We start from the raw sequence: 17,204 nt of genomic DNA, 5'->3' as shown, positions 1-17,204 counted from the left end.
TGTGTAGTAGTGCGTTACCTTATGTCTACCAGTCTAATAAGGGAAGTCTGATAGTTGAAAAATTTGATTGCGTCATCCACATGTTTTTGTACTGATGGGATACCCCATGGGAAGTGAGCATATTATTGGGAAAACTGCAGTTCAGTCCTATTATATGTTTGATTACACAAATGCAGACCCCTGTTCATTTCATTTCTACTCTTGATTGGTAGCAGTACTAAAGAATTATGTTGTGCATTTGAGAGGGTGCTTTTAAATGGAATGTTTCTCACACATCGAATAAACAGTTACAACAGTTGATTTAGGGCTGTAACATAAAATTATTTACAATACACTCATAATTAAATAGCTTGGTTAATAAATGTTTGAAACTGTGAAATAACGATTGCAAATCCATAAATCCCAAGCTGACCTCTTCACATTGGGTTTACTGTTTGATGCACAGTAACAAAAATACTGATTGTAACATCATATAAGACAAAGAAAAGCAGGAAATTGTCACATTGAAGAGGCTGGAACTAATTTCTGGTATTTTGTTGACAGTGGGAACTCAGCAAGAGTCACCAAGGTCAAAACCAGGATTAACATTTTTTTCAGGGGGGTCACACATATTTTTCCACACCCTTGTGTGAATCCAGACTAAAGTCTGGAAAAAGTTTGGAGTTTTGGAAGCCATCGTGTACTGGAACAGCTGTGTGTAAAGTGCAACCGACCTGCAGACTTTAACACGTCTGTTTGTCTTTGCTGAAAGCTCACAGTCCCAGTCGCTGCCGGAGCTCCTCCCAGTCTCCAGATCCCAGAACTCTGCCTCAGTCCCTTTCCTTGGAAACTCTGCTGGATTCTTGTGGCATTTTAACTGGCATGCCTCCTGTTAAAGCCACACACACACACACACACACAAGGTATTTCTCTTTTCTTTTTATGTCATCATTTCCCCTGAATAGATTCACAACCCCATATTTCACTTAACCACTGATGTCTTTTATTGCACTAGAAAAGTTTGGCAAGCAGGCCTGATATTTAGCCAAATTAATAAAAGGGCTGCGTGTGTGTGTGTATGAGTTTATAACCACAGTATACTCTTGTATACAGGCATGCAGTGTTTTCTATTTGCAGCAGAATTCAATGAGATAAACAAGGTTGAAACAACATACACTATTTCCAAGAATGGACGTTCGTGCTTAACGTTTAATTCAACACAGACAAGAATTCCTACAAAGGAGATTGAGTTACAACAGCGAGCTCGCATGTCAACAGATGCATCTCCATGACAACTGAGCAAACTCCATCAGCTGATGAAGACCGTATCATACAGTTAAAAGCTCCAGAAAAACACAGTGAGTGGATCTTGAGTGTGGATTGTTTTGTGGAACTATACATCAATGTTTTTATAGATGTTTCACTGACAGTATCATGCATTTTTGTTTACACTGCTGGTTGCCTGAATGTGGGTGACAACCTTGTGTCTCCAGATAAGATTTAAAATGCTGTCAAAAAGAAAAACATGTATCTCCAAATTGGGTGAACTGAAGGATGAAGTGTTACATCATGGGTTGACAAAATAATTTGAAATAAAAACATTGGATTGGCTGAGAAAGCTGAGAACAGGGCTGCTTTTCTTAGCTTGTGACATTCTGGAGATATATGGTTTTCTTTGGACAGAGAGGCATTATCACAAGGCTTAGAACGAGTCTGTTTCCACAGGACGGAGACTTGTGATGTTGTCCCCCCCTATGTAAAACTGCAGAGTTCACACAGAGAGTGGAAACGGGAGATGGAAGCAAAAACAAAGAGCCTTCCTGTTGTTTGGCAAGAAAGGCGAGAAGTCCTGAACAAGGCAGAGAGAGGAGTGCCGGCAGGCAGACCACTGGGATGTGATTTATGTATTAAAAAAACACCTTTCAGCAAGGGTCTGGGTGTGTGTGGGAGGGTGTAACCGGCTGCCATTCACATTTCTAATGATCTCTAGAGTGAAAGAAAGAGAAGGGAGAGACAGATAGTGGAGAGAGAGAGAGAGAGAGAGAGAGCAACTCAGAGGTGCAGAGGGAGTTTTGCTGCTGAAGTAAAAGTAGAGTTATTAGGAAGCAGAAAATGGGACCGGCTGCCACCTCGCTCGCTCTCCTGTGTTTATGTTCTCTGGGTCTGTGTGTTCCTACAGGGACGGCTGATGCTACACCAACACAGGTCAGGACTGTATGTATATTTTTATAACTGAAACATGGACTCAATTAACTGAAAATAGTTCTAAGGGATGTTGCTGGCACTGTTGTTTGCCTGTTTGTCTGGGCAAAGCACTGTATCCATTCACAATGTTTGCATGTTTTTACTGTACGTGTGAGGGAGGGAGTAAAGTTTGCTAAATATTATGCTGAGATTGCTAAAGTGCAAATAACTCTGCTTAAGGAAGATACAGTGTCATGTCAATGTTGTTTGTTAGTAAGTGATGACATCATGGGCGGATGACATACACGAGACATGATAAGGATAATAATGCCACAACCGCAGTGGTGAGAAAAGTATTAATCATGATACACCCAGAGGAGCAGGTCTGCCTGGCAAGTTTTTCCTCCACCAAGACGTAATGTGTGTGTCAGACTTCAAAACGAAACACCAATCGCCCTCTTGGCAGTCCACAAGCCACTTTGGGAACATGTTGATACATGTGATTATAAGGGTATTGCAGATACTGATATTGAATGATACTGATGCTTTCAACTGTGGGTTTCAAGCTAGTATTGATGGATAAATAATTTGGTTGACAATGCTAAAAGGTAAATACAAGCTATGGTGCATACAGTACCCACACAGATTGCTGAAGACAAAGACACAACGTGCTAAACATTTCTTTTCATTGTGGTCCTCATGAGAGAAATACAAAAAATTCTACAAGACAGACATAAGACTGGTTATTTAAGAAAATTTTTTTTACAAATGGAATACAAATGAGTTGAACTCCCTCTTGTTTTATGATTATGACATTGTTGGAAAAGTAGCCAAATGATTTGACTATTTCTTTTTTCTACTGTAAGAAAATTGGAATTTTGAAATCAGGTCAAGGCATGTGCAGGGAGGTGCTTTTGATTGGTTTGGTCTACTTGGAGCAAAGACGCTAACAGAACTTAACTGTAGCAGAAACAGCGTCTGAGAAAAGTTGACATTGTGATTTCACTGTGATTTCTGTGTCAGGCATCCCTGTTAGAGGTGAAGAAAGGAAGAGGAGATGTCCCTGATATTCTTCCAGAGCCTGAACCAGAGCCAACCAGCCCAGTGTCAGACTTTGAAAACTCATACAACTATGTCTGTGAGTCTCCACTTACATTTCCAGTTCAGGTTTAAAGATTCATACAGAGAAACACTATGGCCATATCCCTGTTCTGTAAGGTAGCACAGTCTGTATTCTAATCTTTTCTATCAGTGTCCAGACTAGCCAGTATGGACCAGGCGATCCACAAGCTCAATGTTGGTCACTACACCCTGGATGTTAAAGTCAGCCAGTTGATGGATCGCCTGTCAAGGATTGATGGTAAGGAAATCACTTTCTCCCACAAATCTACAGATGAAATCCACGTTCTTACACTTTTTGAATCTATATTTCTAGTATTTCCACCAAACTCAGTCAGTTTCATTGTAAAATGGACAAATGAAGGATAAATGGGCACCACCTTAAAAAAGGTGAAAAATCAGCAGCGAGATGCATCGGTTTTCCAAATTTTGTTGAAATTTGTGTTAATATTGCACAGGATAAATTAAGGAAGATGAATGAAAACAAAACAATGAAAAAATTGAAAAATGAAATAAAGGGATCGGGATTAACTACATCTGCTGTCCTCCATAGACCATTATTATCATTTAATCACCCATAACAAGATGTAATGGTGCAATCAACTTGAGACAGGAGTTTCAATTGCACCTAGAGTGAAAAAAGGTTGAAAAGAACGAGGCCCTGTGTTGACTTTCACGTCTCCTTGTTTTTGTTGTTCCCCATTACTAACATGGCAGCTAAAGTTGGGGAGCTGGAAGACAGCATCCAGGAAGTCTACCAGCACAGTAAGGACAACCGCAAGGAGACTGGAAGACTGGAAGGTATAAATCTCTTTGCTGCACCCCGTCTGCTGCCTAATTATCTTGATAAAAATGATGACAGAGACACATGGTTGAAAAGGGAGGCCTTCAATATCTATCTCAGGCATTGTATTTTCGTTTCAGTCCAAGACTGAAGGCATGTACGAGCAGGTGTAAAGGCATGAGGGACTGCGGGGTGTGGCACTCACCATGCCATATACATGTAAGCCTAAACGCTCCAATCGGGCTAGTATTAAAGATAAAAAACACTTTTATGTCTTGTCACTTAACATCTACTAATTTATCATATTAAACAAATAATGTGTTCAGTTATCAGTCATTTCTTTACTTTGTATTTGATTTAAGTGGGGTTGCAAATGCTGTGTTACAGACAAGATATTTACAAGGAAATAATTATTTCTCTATTCATTTAAAGGGAAATGTGTGAGTGTAAGCTAGAAAAAGCAAGACGATGGGTAAACCAAGCACATGATGCAACATGCAAGACTTTAAATATCAGTGTTCAGTATTATGCAATACCAACGATCGTTGTAACAGAGGATCAGAACCAATCACCTTCAGGCAAAATCTGGGCCTCAGACCGACTTTATGTTTACATCAAAGACGTTTGTTGGAAAAACATGACACAGCTCTGTCAGCTTATAAAGATCTCTAGGAATGAAACAATGTATGAAGGAAACGTTTCCAGACACAGTTAGTATTGTAGTAGTATTTGTTCAAAATGAAATGAATTCATTCAAACTGATAAATACTAAACTGAGAATTTGTTCTTATGCCTGGTACCGAAACCACTTTTTTAAAGCTCCACTAATCAATAATTTTCTATTAACAATGGGTCAGATGGCTGTGTATAATGTGAAAGTTTTTAAGAATTATAACCCAACTCTGTATTTCCCCTTGACTCTGGTGCGTTTTAGCATCTTTCAGCTCATTGTTTTGTTTTTAAGGCCCATAACTTTTCTGTTTTGGTTCAGGCTCTCATCATCCTTCAGTTTTTACTGAAAAAGTTCTAAAAACCCATTGTACGCTTCCTGCTGCACCAAACGCACCAAACGGTAGGCAAAGTTAGCAACTAGATGGTGAACATAGAAAAGCATTTAGCACCTCAAGAGCCAGATATTTCCCTGAGGAGTTGGTGGAGACCCAAAACCACACTAAAAGGAGAGTGACTATTGGACTGCATATTAATGCTTTTTTATTAATTTAGCTCTGCATCTGCTGTGTAAAATAAGTTTTCTTGCCCTCACAGAAACAACCATGATGAGAATGTGTAAATGTTGTGTTTAGAGTTTGTTACTCTGTCCCCAAGTAGCCAAACAAAATCAGTTAATGCTGGTTTTATGATCAGATTAAATAACTTTTTTGTCTTTTTGATACTAAGGCTCTGTTTGAAACAGAAGGCTGTTGCCTCGCTACCGTAGTAGACAGGTGTCTCAGAAGGCATAACTTTTGAGTGAAGGAAACTCTATGAACATTGGTTTTGAACAGCCTTTTAAGGCACCATTTACGACAGAGCCAACTGACTGAGTTTTGCTTCTCTTCCAGCTGTAGGTCACTAGCCTTACTGTCAGTTGGCTAGCTATTAAAAAGGCAAATGGCTAACAGAGGCCTCAGAAATCATACCAAACAATCTTGGTAGGTTACAGTCACATGCTAATAAGACAGTTCAGTGTTTAGTTCTAGCTAACTTTTCAAAAATCGAAGCGAAAAAACTACTGGAAACTTTTAAAAACATTTTTGTAGACAAATTTTGGCTTGTTTATCCGCCATCTTGTCCGTTTTTCGTGAACTACCGCACACAGATTTATGGGTAATAGGCGGCGAGTCATAACTGACCGTTATGGGGGCAGTTTGAAGGCATCTTACGAGACAGGAAAAGATCATTTGATCCGTTTTGAACAGCACTCAAAGCCTCGCTGTCCTGTTAGACACCTTCTGAGACAGCATTTTTAGCCGTTTTGAACACAGATTAAGTAAAACATTTTCTAATTCTAAACATGTGATGAGCCATCTGTGTGTTTGTGTTTTTCTCTGCTTCTTAGGTTGCCAGAAGGGACACAGATTGGGATACAAGTGTTATCTTGTGTACAATAGCTATGAGGACTACGCCGGAGCTGCCAGAAAGTGCCTGGAACGCGGCGGCCGCATGGCGATGCCCCGCGACCGCAAGGAGCAGGAGGCCCTCGCTGACTACGTCAAGTCATTCTTCCACCCAGGGAACTGGCCCGTCTGGCTGGGCATCAACGACCTGCGATCTGAGGGCATGTACCTCTTTGATGACGGTACGCGGGTCTCATACTTCCAGTGGCGCAAACACTTCCTGTCCAGCCAGCCGGACGGAGGGAGGCGGGAGAACTGTGTGGCGATGTCGTCAGACGATGGCGACTGGTGGGACCACTACTGCGACCGGACCATGAACTATCTCTGCGAGTTTGATGACAGGGTGGCACTTTAAAACAAACTTTTTTAAAGCTAGCATTACTCTCTCACCACCTTACTACTACCTTAAACTTTGATCTCCAGTTTTGATCACTGAAAATAGATCCATTATATTTTCAAATTACTTATTTCCACTTAAAAGACATTTTAAAAATGTCCCTGGATTGGTTGTATTCAAAAGAGAAGAAGTCCTCATAGAAAAGTGCATTTTATTAGAAAAATTCCAGTATAATTTTATTTGTATATGCAATTAGCGTAGCATTGACTTGTTGTTAGTATCTTACAGGATAAAAACATTTGCTGCGAAAATATTTCACAGAATTGTAGGTTTTTAAGGTGAAACATGTCTAAAATGCGCACAAATTCATGTATTGCTATTTAAGTTCTGAAAGTACTGAATAAGACTTAACCAGATAAGTATTTAAATATTATATAAATCATGTAGCTGCAGTGATATGAATGTAAACCAGAGAGGACTCTGGTTTACATCCGCTGTGATTTCACGCCTGGAATTCTAAATATTTGTTCAACGTTTCCAAAAAAAAAAAAAAAAAAAGGGAAAACATGAAAAGCTGGAGGCCCTTTCTTCAGAATCAGCACATACTAAACCTCTTGAAGATATAAATACAATGTGTATTTGGGCTTAGCAGGAATTATGGAGTGCTTCTCTGTTACTTACTGATCTTTTAAGATATTTTAACAAAGTCGGTACCCGAGTGTGACTGCCATGTTAAACTGCTGATTCGGAAAATATCTGGCCAGAACATTTTTTAGTCTCATACCTGAATCCCATCTCACCCCCCAAAATAACACACTGTCACTGTATTTAAATGTATCCTGAGTTAAGACACCTACAGTAGGTAAAACAAGAAAGTTGTACATAAAATGTTGAATGTAAATGTTTTTCAAAAATCTTTACTAAAGGTTGACATGATATACAGCACCATTTGCACTCCATGGGTAAAAGAGACATTCCAGTAGGGCTGGGTATTCTTTGAAATGTTTTCTATACAGTGCAGATGTAGTATCTGAGTTACAAAAAGGCATAAAGGTTTGATGCCACACTCGTCAGAAAACCTTCAAACTGTGCACAGTTCATGACAAATTGTCTTATTTTATTTATAGATATGAAAAGATCAGATCTGTAGAACAGCAGCAAATACATATTTTTCCAGGTGTAAGCAAGTTTTAAGATTTAAATCTTAAGAGTGCAGTTTAATCTTAAAATGCATTAAAAGATGAAATTAGAAACAAAGGATGCAGCAGCATAGACTTTTCTTTCCTTCATCTTCTCACTGACCACCCACATAGAAAATAAGTTTCATGAAGTAGGAAGTGGTAACATCATGTTTCTGGGTTATCAAATTAGAAATGTTACCTCTCACGGCCGCCCATATCCGGAGATGCGTAATGCATCGTTAAATTAAAGCCTTTACGTTACAGATCTGGATAAATTTGCTAAGCCAATCTGTGTGCGTTAAACTTATTCTTAATTATTAATATTATTGATTGTAATTGAATTACATGTAATCCACTAGTACCACTCATTTATAAATGCACCAATCACAACACTGACACAACAAAGAAGATCAGATGTCTTTGCTTCACAGTTCTCAGTTACGCCTCTTCATGGTGTCATGAGTGTGAGACGTGACGTCATAAACGTGAGCCAAAGAAACGCTCTTCCTCTGTGGTGTCAGTGATGTGTTTCACACCACATGTGTATCTTCAAAAATATCTTTCACAGCTTTGCTGGGTCCACGGCCTGCAGGATGTTTTTCACAGTCGGCCTGTCCAGAGGGGTTTTAGACGGGTGAGACATGAGGACCTTCCCTGCTTCATCCAGCAAAAAGTCACCTCCCATCTGCACATTAAAGCACATAATTTTTTATAGTAGCAATAGGGATCGACAGAAATGTTTTTCCCCGGGCCGATCCCGATTATTAGTAACCAATTAGACCGATGACCGATCTGTGGAACCGATACATTTTCTGGAAAAAATCTTGTGTCAAAATTTAGAATAACACAAACTCCAACACAAGATTAAAGTTAATTGTCATGTTTAATCTTTATAAATAGTAAATTAATTGATTTAGAGATCCATCCCAGAGATAGACTTGTTAACTATGAGTGATAAATCATAATAAACTATTTATTAATACTATTTATTGGTTCTGTTCTTTATCTATACTCTTATTGGTTTTTCATTATGAAATAATTGCCTTTAAAAAACAGTAATCAAATTAAATATTTTATTATAACTAACTGTTTTCAGAGCAGCAGCAAAAGTAAAGTTTACAGCAGCAAAGTAACCAATATGAAATTATTATCTCCCTGGAAACAAATGGAACATCTGAAAAAGTAAACTATATTCCTGACATCAAAATACTGAGTGAAGTTTAGAAAGTTTCAGTCTTCCTCCTCTCTCTGCTGCTGTAGAGAGGAGCTGGTTTCTCTCAACAAGCAGCTGAGTTTGCAAGGATTTGCAAAATTTTAAGGCACGTAGCATCTCAGCTGAACAGGCTACAGATGGAGAGGTTTAGCTTGTTTATAACTAACTATTGGCCAAACTAGCACATGTGCTTGTGTAAAACCAAAACACAGCTGTGGTGGATGAGACAGAGCAGATTAAAATAGTGCTGTACACGTTCCTGCTTGTTGTACTGATGCAGTATCAGCATTTTACTTGTACTGCTGGTTCTGCTGCACTTACTTCCAGTAACGGGCGTAGCTATGGTCAACCTGTGTAATCAACACTCCCCTAGCTCCACTCCGCGTGTGTGTGCATGCAGAGCACTGCTGAGAGAGGAGGGGAGGTGGCTGCAGTGTGGTGGCTACTTCTGCACAATAGTCAGTGTTGTTAGGCTATTACTCATGACTTGTAACCAATCAGTTAGTACTGTGGGCGGGACACTGTACTCAACACTCTGTGGGCTCCAGCAGATGGAGAGAGGCGGCTGCATCAGAGCCAAAGGAGCACATTTTAATTAATTAATTATATCGGGTATCTGTTTTTAAAGTGAACGATGCAGATTATTGGAAAAATGCTGAATCTTGGCGCCGATAATCGCCTAATTAGCAATGAATCAAATGACTTAATGTCCCTTTTACATATGGAGAGGAGTGCTCTCACAGATCATTATTAGCAGACTCTGCAGCTGCACTGTTTGTTTTACAGCCTGAACACTTACTAAAGAAAAAATATATAAATATAAAATAGAAAAAAGGCAAATGTCTTGGACTTGTTGAGAATATAAAGACTGTCAAGACTTTTCATTCAAGTAAATGACTTGTCTACGAGATACATTTTTAACTACGTCAACTACAACAACTTAACAAGTCAGACTGTCAAAGTCCAGAAGATTTATTTTTAAATCAAAATAGGAAAATCTAATAGTGCTTTAAACTGTAACCAAGAACATCCTTCTATCTACAAACAAGACATAATAGGACTGATAACTGCGCTATCAAAAAAAAGTTATTAGATAAAATATTTAAGTTTAAGAGGAAGTCTTTGTTTGTCAAATCAGAATCAAGCAGGTGTGACCAACAGTCTTTTCTCTCAATTTGGAAAGGCAGGATTACAATGCACAGCACAGAGAACAAGAAGCCAATAAGGGATTCAGCAGCTAATTAAAAAGATTCCCCACGCAAGTGACCCTGCATTTCAGCACATTCTGTATTTCCTTGGTTTACTTGAGTGATTCAGGCAACTGCATCAGCACCTCCTCAATGTCATGTGGAAGTGTTTGCTGTGTCATTCATTTGTACCTGGTAGATATCTTCAGCAGGCGATGGGGGACGTCGGGGAAATCTCTTCCACAGCTCCGTACTCTGAGTACTGCAGTAAGCACCCGAACTTCATCACCTTGGCGTAGGACGAGCCGAGGCCAAAACTCCTGTAAATCTGTGTCAGAGAACAACGACATCGACTGTATCAGAAAAGTGAATTATTTCCTGCAGAAACACATTTGGGCAGTTTTATATAAATCAAAAGACACAAGAAAAAACAAAACATCCGCTTTGGATTCAGCAATAAAAAAGTATTTGCTGGTTGACCCAGTCAAGTTGTTCTCACACATCATGATTCATGATTGCTTCCGTGGCATGTGGAAAATTGTCTGTCTTCATATTTGGTTGATTGCCCTTGTTTCCATCTGACATCTGCTAACATCTGGTGGTTGACTTTTAAGAATGCTACAGCTGCTAAATCCTTTGGTTCCTTCAGCTTTTTTGTGCTGACTGATTCACAGCCATTTATCGTTTCCATAAATTACAGTTGCCTCACCGGCACTGAATATAAACATAAAGACATATAATACACAGATTTAATCTACTAAACCAAATCCTAGTTTTTTAATCTGTGTTCCGACCAAAGGAACTATTGCCCGGAACTAGGACCCTTTGGAGGATCTCACTGCGTTTCCACCCAAGGGACCAGGGTTAAAGTTCGTTCTAGGGTCTTTGTTTTACCCCCCTCCCTGCTCGGGGCGTAGTATTTTCTGAAAGTACCGGTACTTTGGTGGGGTGGGGCTTGCCTTGCAGTGAATTTCTGCATGGGCAAGAAAAGGCTACTAGCTTTAAATTGAGCATGTCGGCTGTTTCTCTACGACAGCTCCTCTCTTTTCCACTGTTGCTTGCAAACCAATAAACCACAATCAACAGTCAAATAGCCACACAAGTCTCACTGATGTCCGCCAGAGATCAAACATCGGTTATTAAAAGTGTTGCTCGGAAATAGCAGCCAGTGTGTAGCGGTGTGTTTACAGCGAAATACTGGGTCGAAGTTGTTTTAAGTTTTCAGTCGGTCTGCTCTTCAGAACAGATGATTACAGCAGGTAATAAAGCTCATTAAACATCACGCTACTCCGACGCTCAGGTGGACACAGACTTGAGTCTGGCCAGCTGATCTGCAGCTCTTGTTGGCTGGAAATGTTTTAATAACCTTTCAAACTGTCGAGATTTTATTTTTGTGTTTCTTTCTCTGTGCTGTCGTTATTGACATTATTATTGACCGAGTTATTTTAAGAACTTGAACTCCAGTGTGTTATTAAATTTGTAATGATCTTTATCGTGTCTCTTCATTTACTCCCACACAAAAAGCTGTTTTTCATGGTCAAGCATAGCCTATAGTTTTTCATTATATTCCAATCAAATCGGATGTCATTTATACATTTTGGCCATTGGATAGTGGTTACTAAATAATGATGCCTGTGCAACGCTTTGTACGCAGTATAGGCCTACGTCAGCTGGTTAATTTGCCTAATCTTCACAGGTCTTTAGATCATGGTGGAAAGCACACAACAATGGGCTGAAGGAACCTTTTAGTTCCTTGAAAAGAGATCCGGGGAAGTCCTTTTGGTTGAAACACAGCTTTAGAATCCCCTTAATGTCCTTATTATGTTATTCAAATTTACGGGGTTTCAATCAGTTGATTAGTGTGATAACACACATCCTGACCATTCTGTTTGGATCCAGCAGGATCTCGAATGTACATCTGGTCTGCTCCAGCCACAGCTGAGCTCCCTCCACACTGCCGAAAGAAACCACCAAGACCCGCACTGACCGAGCCTCCAGGACAGCCTACGGACAAACAAAATGAAAGAAATATAATATGAGCACTGATGAAAAGACACTAAGAATTCTCTTTTGCTTTTTAAGGATCATTATAATGACTTTTCCACATTTTTGTTCAACTGCCAGTAATTTATTTATATAAAAGTAAATGGGTGGTGGCTGCAAAGCTGAGTGAAGACAGTCACTTTGGAAAAAATGTTGAAAACCTTTGTAGCCAGAGCAGAGGAAAAAAAGATGTAGGAGTCCTTAGAATAGTTTTGGGAAATACGCTTCTTTGCAGAGAGTTAGATTATAAGATCAATATAGGGTTGCCGCCCCCAATGTGGAAAAATAAGGGACACCTTTCCTGTGGCCCCATGCCTCGGGGACACAAATTAAGTGGGTGGCCTGGGGGGAGTGTGAGACACTATTGACAAATGACCTGGTACACACAGAGACCACTATGGTGGATTTTTTTTACCGTCAAACTGATAATAATAACTCTTCTTGATGTAGGCATTAAAAAAAAGATCAACCTGCTCCAGAGTGATTATAAAATAATGGGGTTAGCTAACAACAATAACAATGGGGTTAGTTTAGTTTGTAACAATTAGCTGATCTTTTGTTTTCATTTGTGCATAAAATCCAGATCTAGAATCCAGAACTAACTAGTAACAATGGCTGTTAAATACATTTCATGGAGTAAAAAGTATAATATTTGCCCAGCTGCCCAAGTGCTTCACAGTATGGCATTAAATAAATAAATAAATAAAACCAAAACAACGTATTAAAGCTCGTACAGGCTACACGACTTTCAGCATCGGCTGATGGCCGTACTGTTCACACTAGACAACATGCCGTATTGTATGGGAGTCTTGAAATCGTTGTGGCGTTCACACTACCAGACTGATCGGTGACAGGGGGTCACACACTACACGAGCTGACAGCGGCTGTGTCACCCGACGCTGGTCTCCAAACCACGTTTTGTCAATGATGTGAACAGACAAGACAGCTGGTGTTTGTTTTTATAAAGACAGCAATTATAAAGACAGAATATGGTGAAAGAATGGATTAGCACACGCAGGTAGCAGGGATTGTCTGAGCTACAGAGAGAGCTGAGGGGAGTAAAAAGTGTCTTGCAGTGAAAAAGTAGCTGCCTGCTCTCATTGGCTGGATGTGGATGTCGAGTCGGCTGACTTTTCCAGATATTTGGCATGCTAGATATCTGGCAGACGTGGCGATGTGGCAGGTATTCCACAGCGTTGGAGCGCAGTAGCTAAAAGCAGTTTCCCCACTCTTTTGTTGGTTACTTTAGGAACAGTTAAAATCCCAGCATCAGAGCACTCTGAGTAGAGGTACAAAGAAGTATGAAGCAGCATTGAACGGAAATACTAAAAGTAAAGTACCTAAAATGTGTGCCTAAGAGCAGTTCTTTAGTAAACGCACTTGGTTTCCACCACTGCAAGAAAACCAAAGCTTTACCATGTTGCCTAGATAATAGTTGCTAAGCTCTGATTGGACAATTATTATATATAATTGTTAGAAACCTGAAGATGTACCAGTCGTGACAAGTAGGTCGGACACCTCTGATTTCAGGTATTATGCATTAAAGAGATGCATATTGCTTTTGTTAATCAACACAAAATGCAGTTTTGCCGAGCGATGCGATTAATTACCATCAGATTGAAAGTAAACTGACCTGACTGGCCTCCAGCTCGGCCACATGGTCTCGTCACGGTAGTCATCCAAAATGTCTGATGAGAACCAGCAGCAGCTTCTGACCCTGACTGAGGTACTGACCCAGAGTCACACTCCTTTAAAGACACAACATAGAAACAGCCTCAGAAGCCACGACACAACAAAACTTGATTTAATGAAATTTAACTGTTGCATGGTAAATCTGATCTTCTTACTGATGAGCAACCACATTGTGGTTTTTAATTAACCATGGAACACATTCCCATGCAAAGATGGTTCATAAATAACACACAACAAACATCAACTAAAACTAGCTGATAGTGTGAACAGTTTTCTGTCAGCTGCTCCTGGTCTTCTGTTAGACAGAGGCTGTCTCATACTGATGAAAGAGGTAGGAATGAAAACATACAAGGTCAAGTTGTGACCAGCAGTGTGTGAACCTACTTTCCACTCCGTCCATCAGTGAACGGAGTATCAGGGCTCAGGCTGTCTACCATCTTTCCTCCTGACAGCTGTCCATCTGTTGTCTGCAGAGCTTGGTCCACACTCTCCAGGAATGAGTCCCATTCACTCTGCACACACAGACGCACATGACGGTTGAAACTAAATGAATCAAGCCAACCACTATACTACTGTATAGTTTTACAATTTAGTAACAAAAATAAATGTGTCCACATGGATTCCTGCAATAAAATGAGGTGGAATGGTAGTGGTCTATTTGTCGGGGTGTAGCATTAAAATATTTGATAATACTGACATACAGCGGTAAAAATGGTTTAAAGATAAATGAAATACAAAAAGCAGTCAACCAACATATAATGTAAAAACAAGGATAAAACATATGTGATGGCTTTAATTATTTAGAAATAATTGATTATTTGGAAATGGTACACTGGTGTATAACAAAATGGCAAAAGCTAGACTAGATACAAGAGCACAAAGCAAGTGTTGATCAATTTTACCGCTGTATATCAGTTTTATCAAATATTTTAATGCCACACTCCGACAAATAGACCACTACCACCTCGTTTTATTGCAGGAATCCATGTGGACCCATTTATTTTTGTTACTTAATTGTAAAACTATACAGATAGTATGTAGTAGAGAATTTGCATTCTAAGAATAGGCAGAATAGACACGTGTGTTTTCTTATGCGTATCTATGAATCTGATTGTTTGCTGTGTGAAAACGCTTGAGATGAATTTTAATTATAATATACTAAATGAAAAACTAAATAAATTTCACACATACAGACCTCTAGCTGTAGAAGTTCCTCTACCTGCTCTCTCACTGCTGCATGGCTGGAAAACAAGCGTCAACATGAGCTTTCATTTCCATGAATAATTAATAAGACAGTGATCAACCACAGTAACCCTCTCCACTGCAGCGTGGAGAATACATCCGACACCCAATAACAGGTATGATAATGAGGGTTCACCTAAGTGTACGTTTTGTTTTTGGAGGCTATTGGACACTGATGGTGCCAAGTTATACGAGTGCATGAAAAATGTCCTCCACTTAATTTAATTATAGAAAACCTGTAGAAACCTGTAGTAAACACCTAAAAACCCCACCCATCAAAGACGTAGGTTTGCATATGGATGGAAGGGATGGTCATGGTGGGTATGTTAAACATCTGGATGTGTGTAATATACTCTACGACTGGGTGGAAGGACTATACTCAGTGATATATTTCACAGTGCGACATGTCCCTTCCAGTATTTTGGGGGGGACAGAATTGTCCCAACCAATATTGCTCACTCGTTTCACATTGTCTTTGAAGTGAAGTCATAAGATCATTAAGATGTGTCCTTCCAGAGGATACATCAAATTATTGTCAGAGATAAATGTCACTATTGCAGAACAATGGACATTGTTAAGAGAGAGTGTTGCAAGCCACAAAGAGCTGTTTCTAAGTGCCTCCCCCTGCATATTTTTTCCCTACTAATGTTGAGACCAAACTTGAAAATGTGTTTATTTTTTATTATCATCATTATTTTATGATTATATACCCATACTTACTGATAAGACTTCTGCCAAATGGCCTCTGCTTCACTCTTTGTCTTCACTCCAATGCTGCTCCACATTAACAAAACATTTAAATAAATTTTATTAAAATGATTTAAGCCAATAACACTGCCAAATGAATGTGTGATTCTGCAGGTGCTGAGAGCACCTCACCTTTTGTAGAAGTCCGTTCCAGCTGCGATCAGGCCGAATAAAGAGGTGATATTATATGGGACAAAGTTCTCAAGGGACCCTGTATGAGAACAAAGGTCAGGTTATTGGTCAGGCAGAGTTGCGCAATTTAATTGTGTTGGCAATAAGCATGAGGGGCATTTCATTACGCCATCATAATGCCAGAAGGGCCTTTTAATCCAGCAACTTGATCACACTGATCAACAACTCACCAGAAGCAGGTGTTGTATAGACATAAAAAAGGTTGTAGCCAACTTGTGGAATAGTCAAAATGAGACTTGTGAATTATAAATCATATTACATTGTAACCGCATTCACCATAACACCTAGCCTCACGAGAACGGTGAACAAAGTAATGTAGCTGCAGCTTTGATGTGTTTCAGATAGACATTTTATCATCGTATTATCGTAATGAAAACACGGACTTCCTTTAAATTCCCTGCATTTGTATGCTGTTTTGCTTATTGGGAAAATATAGAGGGTTTAAAACAAAACTAAACATTACATCCGGATTAATCTGATCGCCTTTCCAATTCGGCATTTTAATAATCTATTTAAGAACAATAATAAGAGTTATGCCTTGAATTATTAGTTCATGTGTTTTACAGTCTTCTCCCGTTCCAATACGTTAACGTTACGATTGGTAACTTACACAATATTAAAGCATACAATTAGGTACTAATTTTGTATGCCGAATAACTCATAAGATCAAAGCAATTCACTCCACATAATTTCTACATTAAACGTTATTTTCTACGTGGTGTTTGACGTTACTTGGTTGGCACGCAGGAAGTGCGTCCTTCTTCTATTTGTCCTACCTTCTTTTGCTTCCTGCTTGACTTTCTGCAGAATGCCTTTGCTCAAATTCACCAACTTAGTCAGAGCACTTGTTAAAGTCTCCTCTGATACAGCAACATCCTCTGCCATGATCAGCACTCCCTCACCTGCACCAACAACAACTGAAACTACCTTCTTCTTATAATTATTATTTCAGGGTTTTATTGGCGGTTGATGAACAACGAATCGGTGCATTATCGCCATCACCTGGTATGGAGTGTGGCTCAGCATGTCTAGTACTTTTATCTTTGATTAATTGATCGAGCTTTATTGATTGTAAATATAAAACTGGCGCCTCCAACAACAGATGCCCCAGCTACAGATGTACAATACTACTAATCCTTAGGGTAGACCAGGTATGGTTGTATCACTTTTTGCTTCACTCACTGAAT

At 39.4% G+C, this 17,204-nt stretch overlaps 2 protein-coding genes across 3 annotated transcripts; one reads left to right on the top strand and one right to left on the bottom strand.

Moving 5' to 3' along the window:
* The first annotated feature begins 1,894 nt into the window (after positions 1–1,894).
* On the top strand, positions 1,895–7,080 carry clec11a (C-type lectin domain containing 11A). Of its 2 annotated transcripts, none has more exons than XM_038726298.1 (5): positions 1,895–2,193; positions 3,187–3,301; positions 3,416–3,523; positions 4,000–4,083; positions 6,126–7,080. In XM_038726298.1, the coding sequence occupies exons 1-5, from the start codon at positions 2,092–2,094 to the stop codon at positions 6,536–6,538; spliced, it is 822 nt and encodes a 273-aa protein (XP_038582226.1). In that variant the 5' UTR covers positions 1,895–2,091; the 3' UTR covers positions 6,539–7,080. The 2 variants fall into 2 exon arrangements, with proteins under 2 accessions (XP_038582226.1, XP_038582227.1); XM_038726299.1 differs by having other exon boundaries at positions 1,898–2,184.
* Positions 7,081–7,611: 531 nt separating this feature from the next.
* On the bottom strand, positions 7,612–16,953 carry selenol (selenoprotein L). The gene is made up of 9 exons (XM_038726300.1): positions 16,794–16,953; positions 15,958–16,036; positions 15,799–15,852; positions 15,032–15,077; positions 14,221–14,348; positions 13,778–13,892; positions 11,983–12,105; positions 10,294–10,429; positions 7,612–8,386 (listed from the first exon to the last, which is right to left on the bottom strand). Exons 1-8 carry the CDS (start codon positions 16,900–16,902, stop codon positions 10,307–10,309), a joined length of 777 nt encoding a protein of 258 aa, XP_038582228.1. The 5' UTR covers positions 16,903–16,953; the 3' UTR covers positions 7,612–8,386; positions 10,294–10,306.
* Between the last annotated feature and the right edge of the window lie 251 nt (positions 16,954–17,204).

This window comes from Micropterus salmoides, unplaced genomic scaffold, assembly GCF_014851395.1.
Source record: "Micropterus salmoides isolate LMB-PRFRI ecotype aquatic unplaced genomic scaffold, ASM1485139v1 Ms_hic_scaffold_18, whole genome shotgun sequence".
Classification (NCBI taxonomy): Eukaryota; Metazoa; Chordata; class Actinopteri; order Centrarchiformes; family Centrarchidae; genus Micropterus; species Micropterus salmoides.
This window is presented reverse-complemented; position numbering and strand designations above follow the sequence as displayed.

Excerpts from the sequence above, each read along its gene's own strand:
- clec11a (XM_038726298.1), top strand. The coding sequence starts at position 2,092 with ATGGGACCGGCTGCCACCTCGCTCGCTCTCCTGTGTTTATGTTCTCTG. Across the intron at positions 3,524-3,999 it reads TCGCCTGTCAAGGATTGATG|CTAAAGTTGGGGAGCTGGAA; the intron begins GTAAGGAAATCA and ends CTAACATGGCAG. Across the intron at positions 4,084-6,125 it reads GGAGACTGGAAGACTGGAAG|GTTGCCAGAAGGGACACAGA; the intron begins GTATAAATCTCT and ends TCTGCTTCTTAG.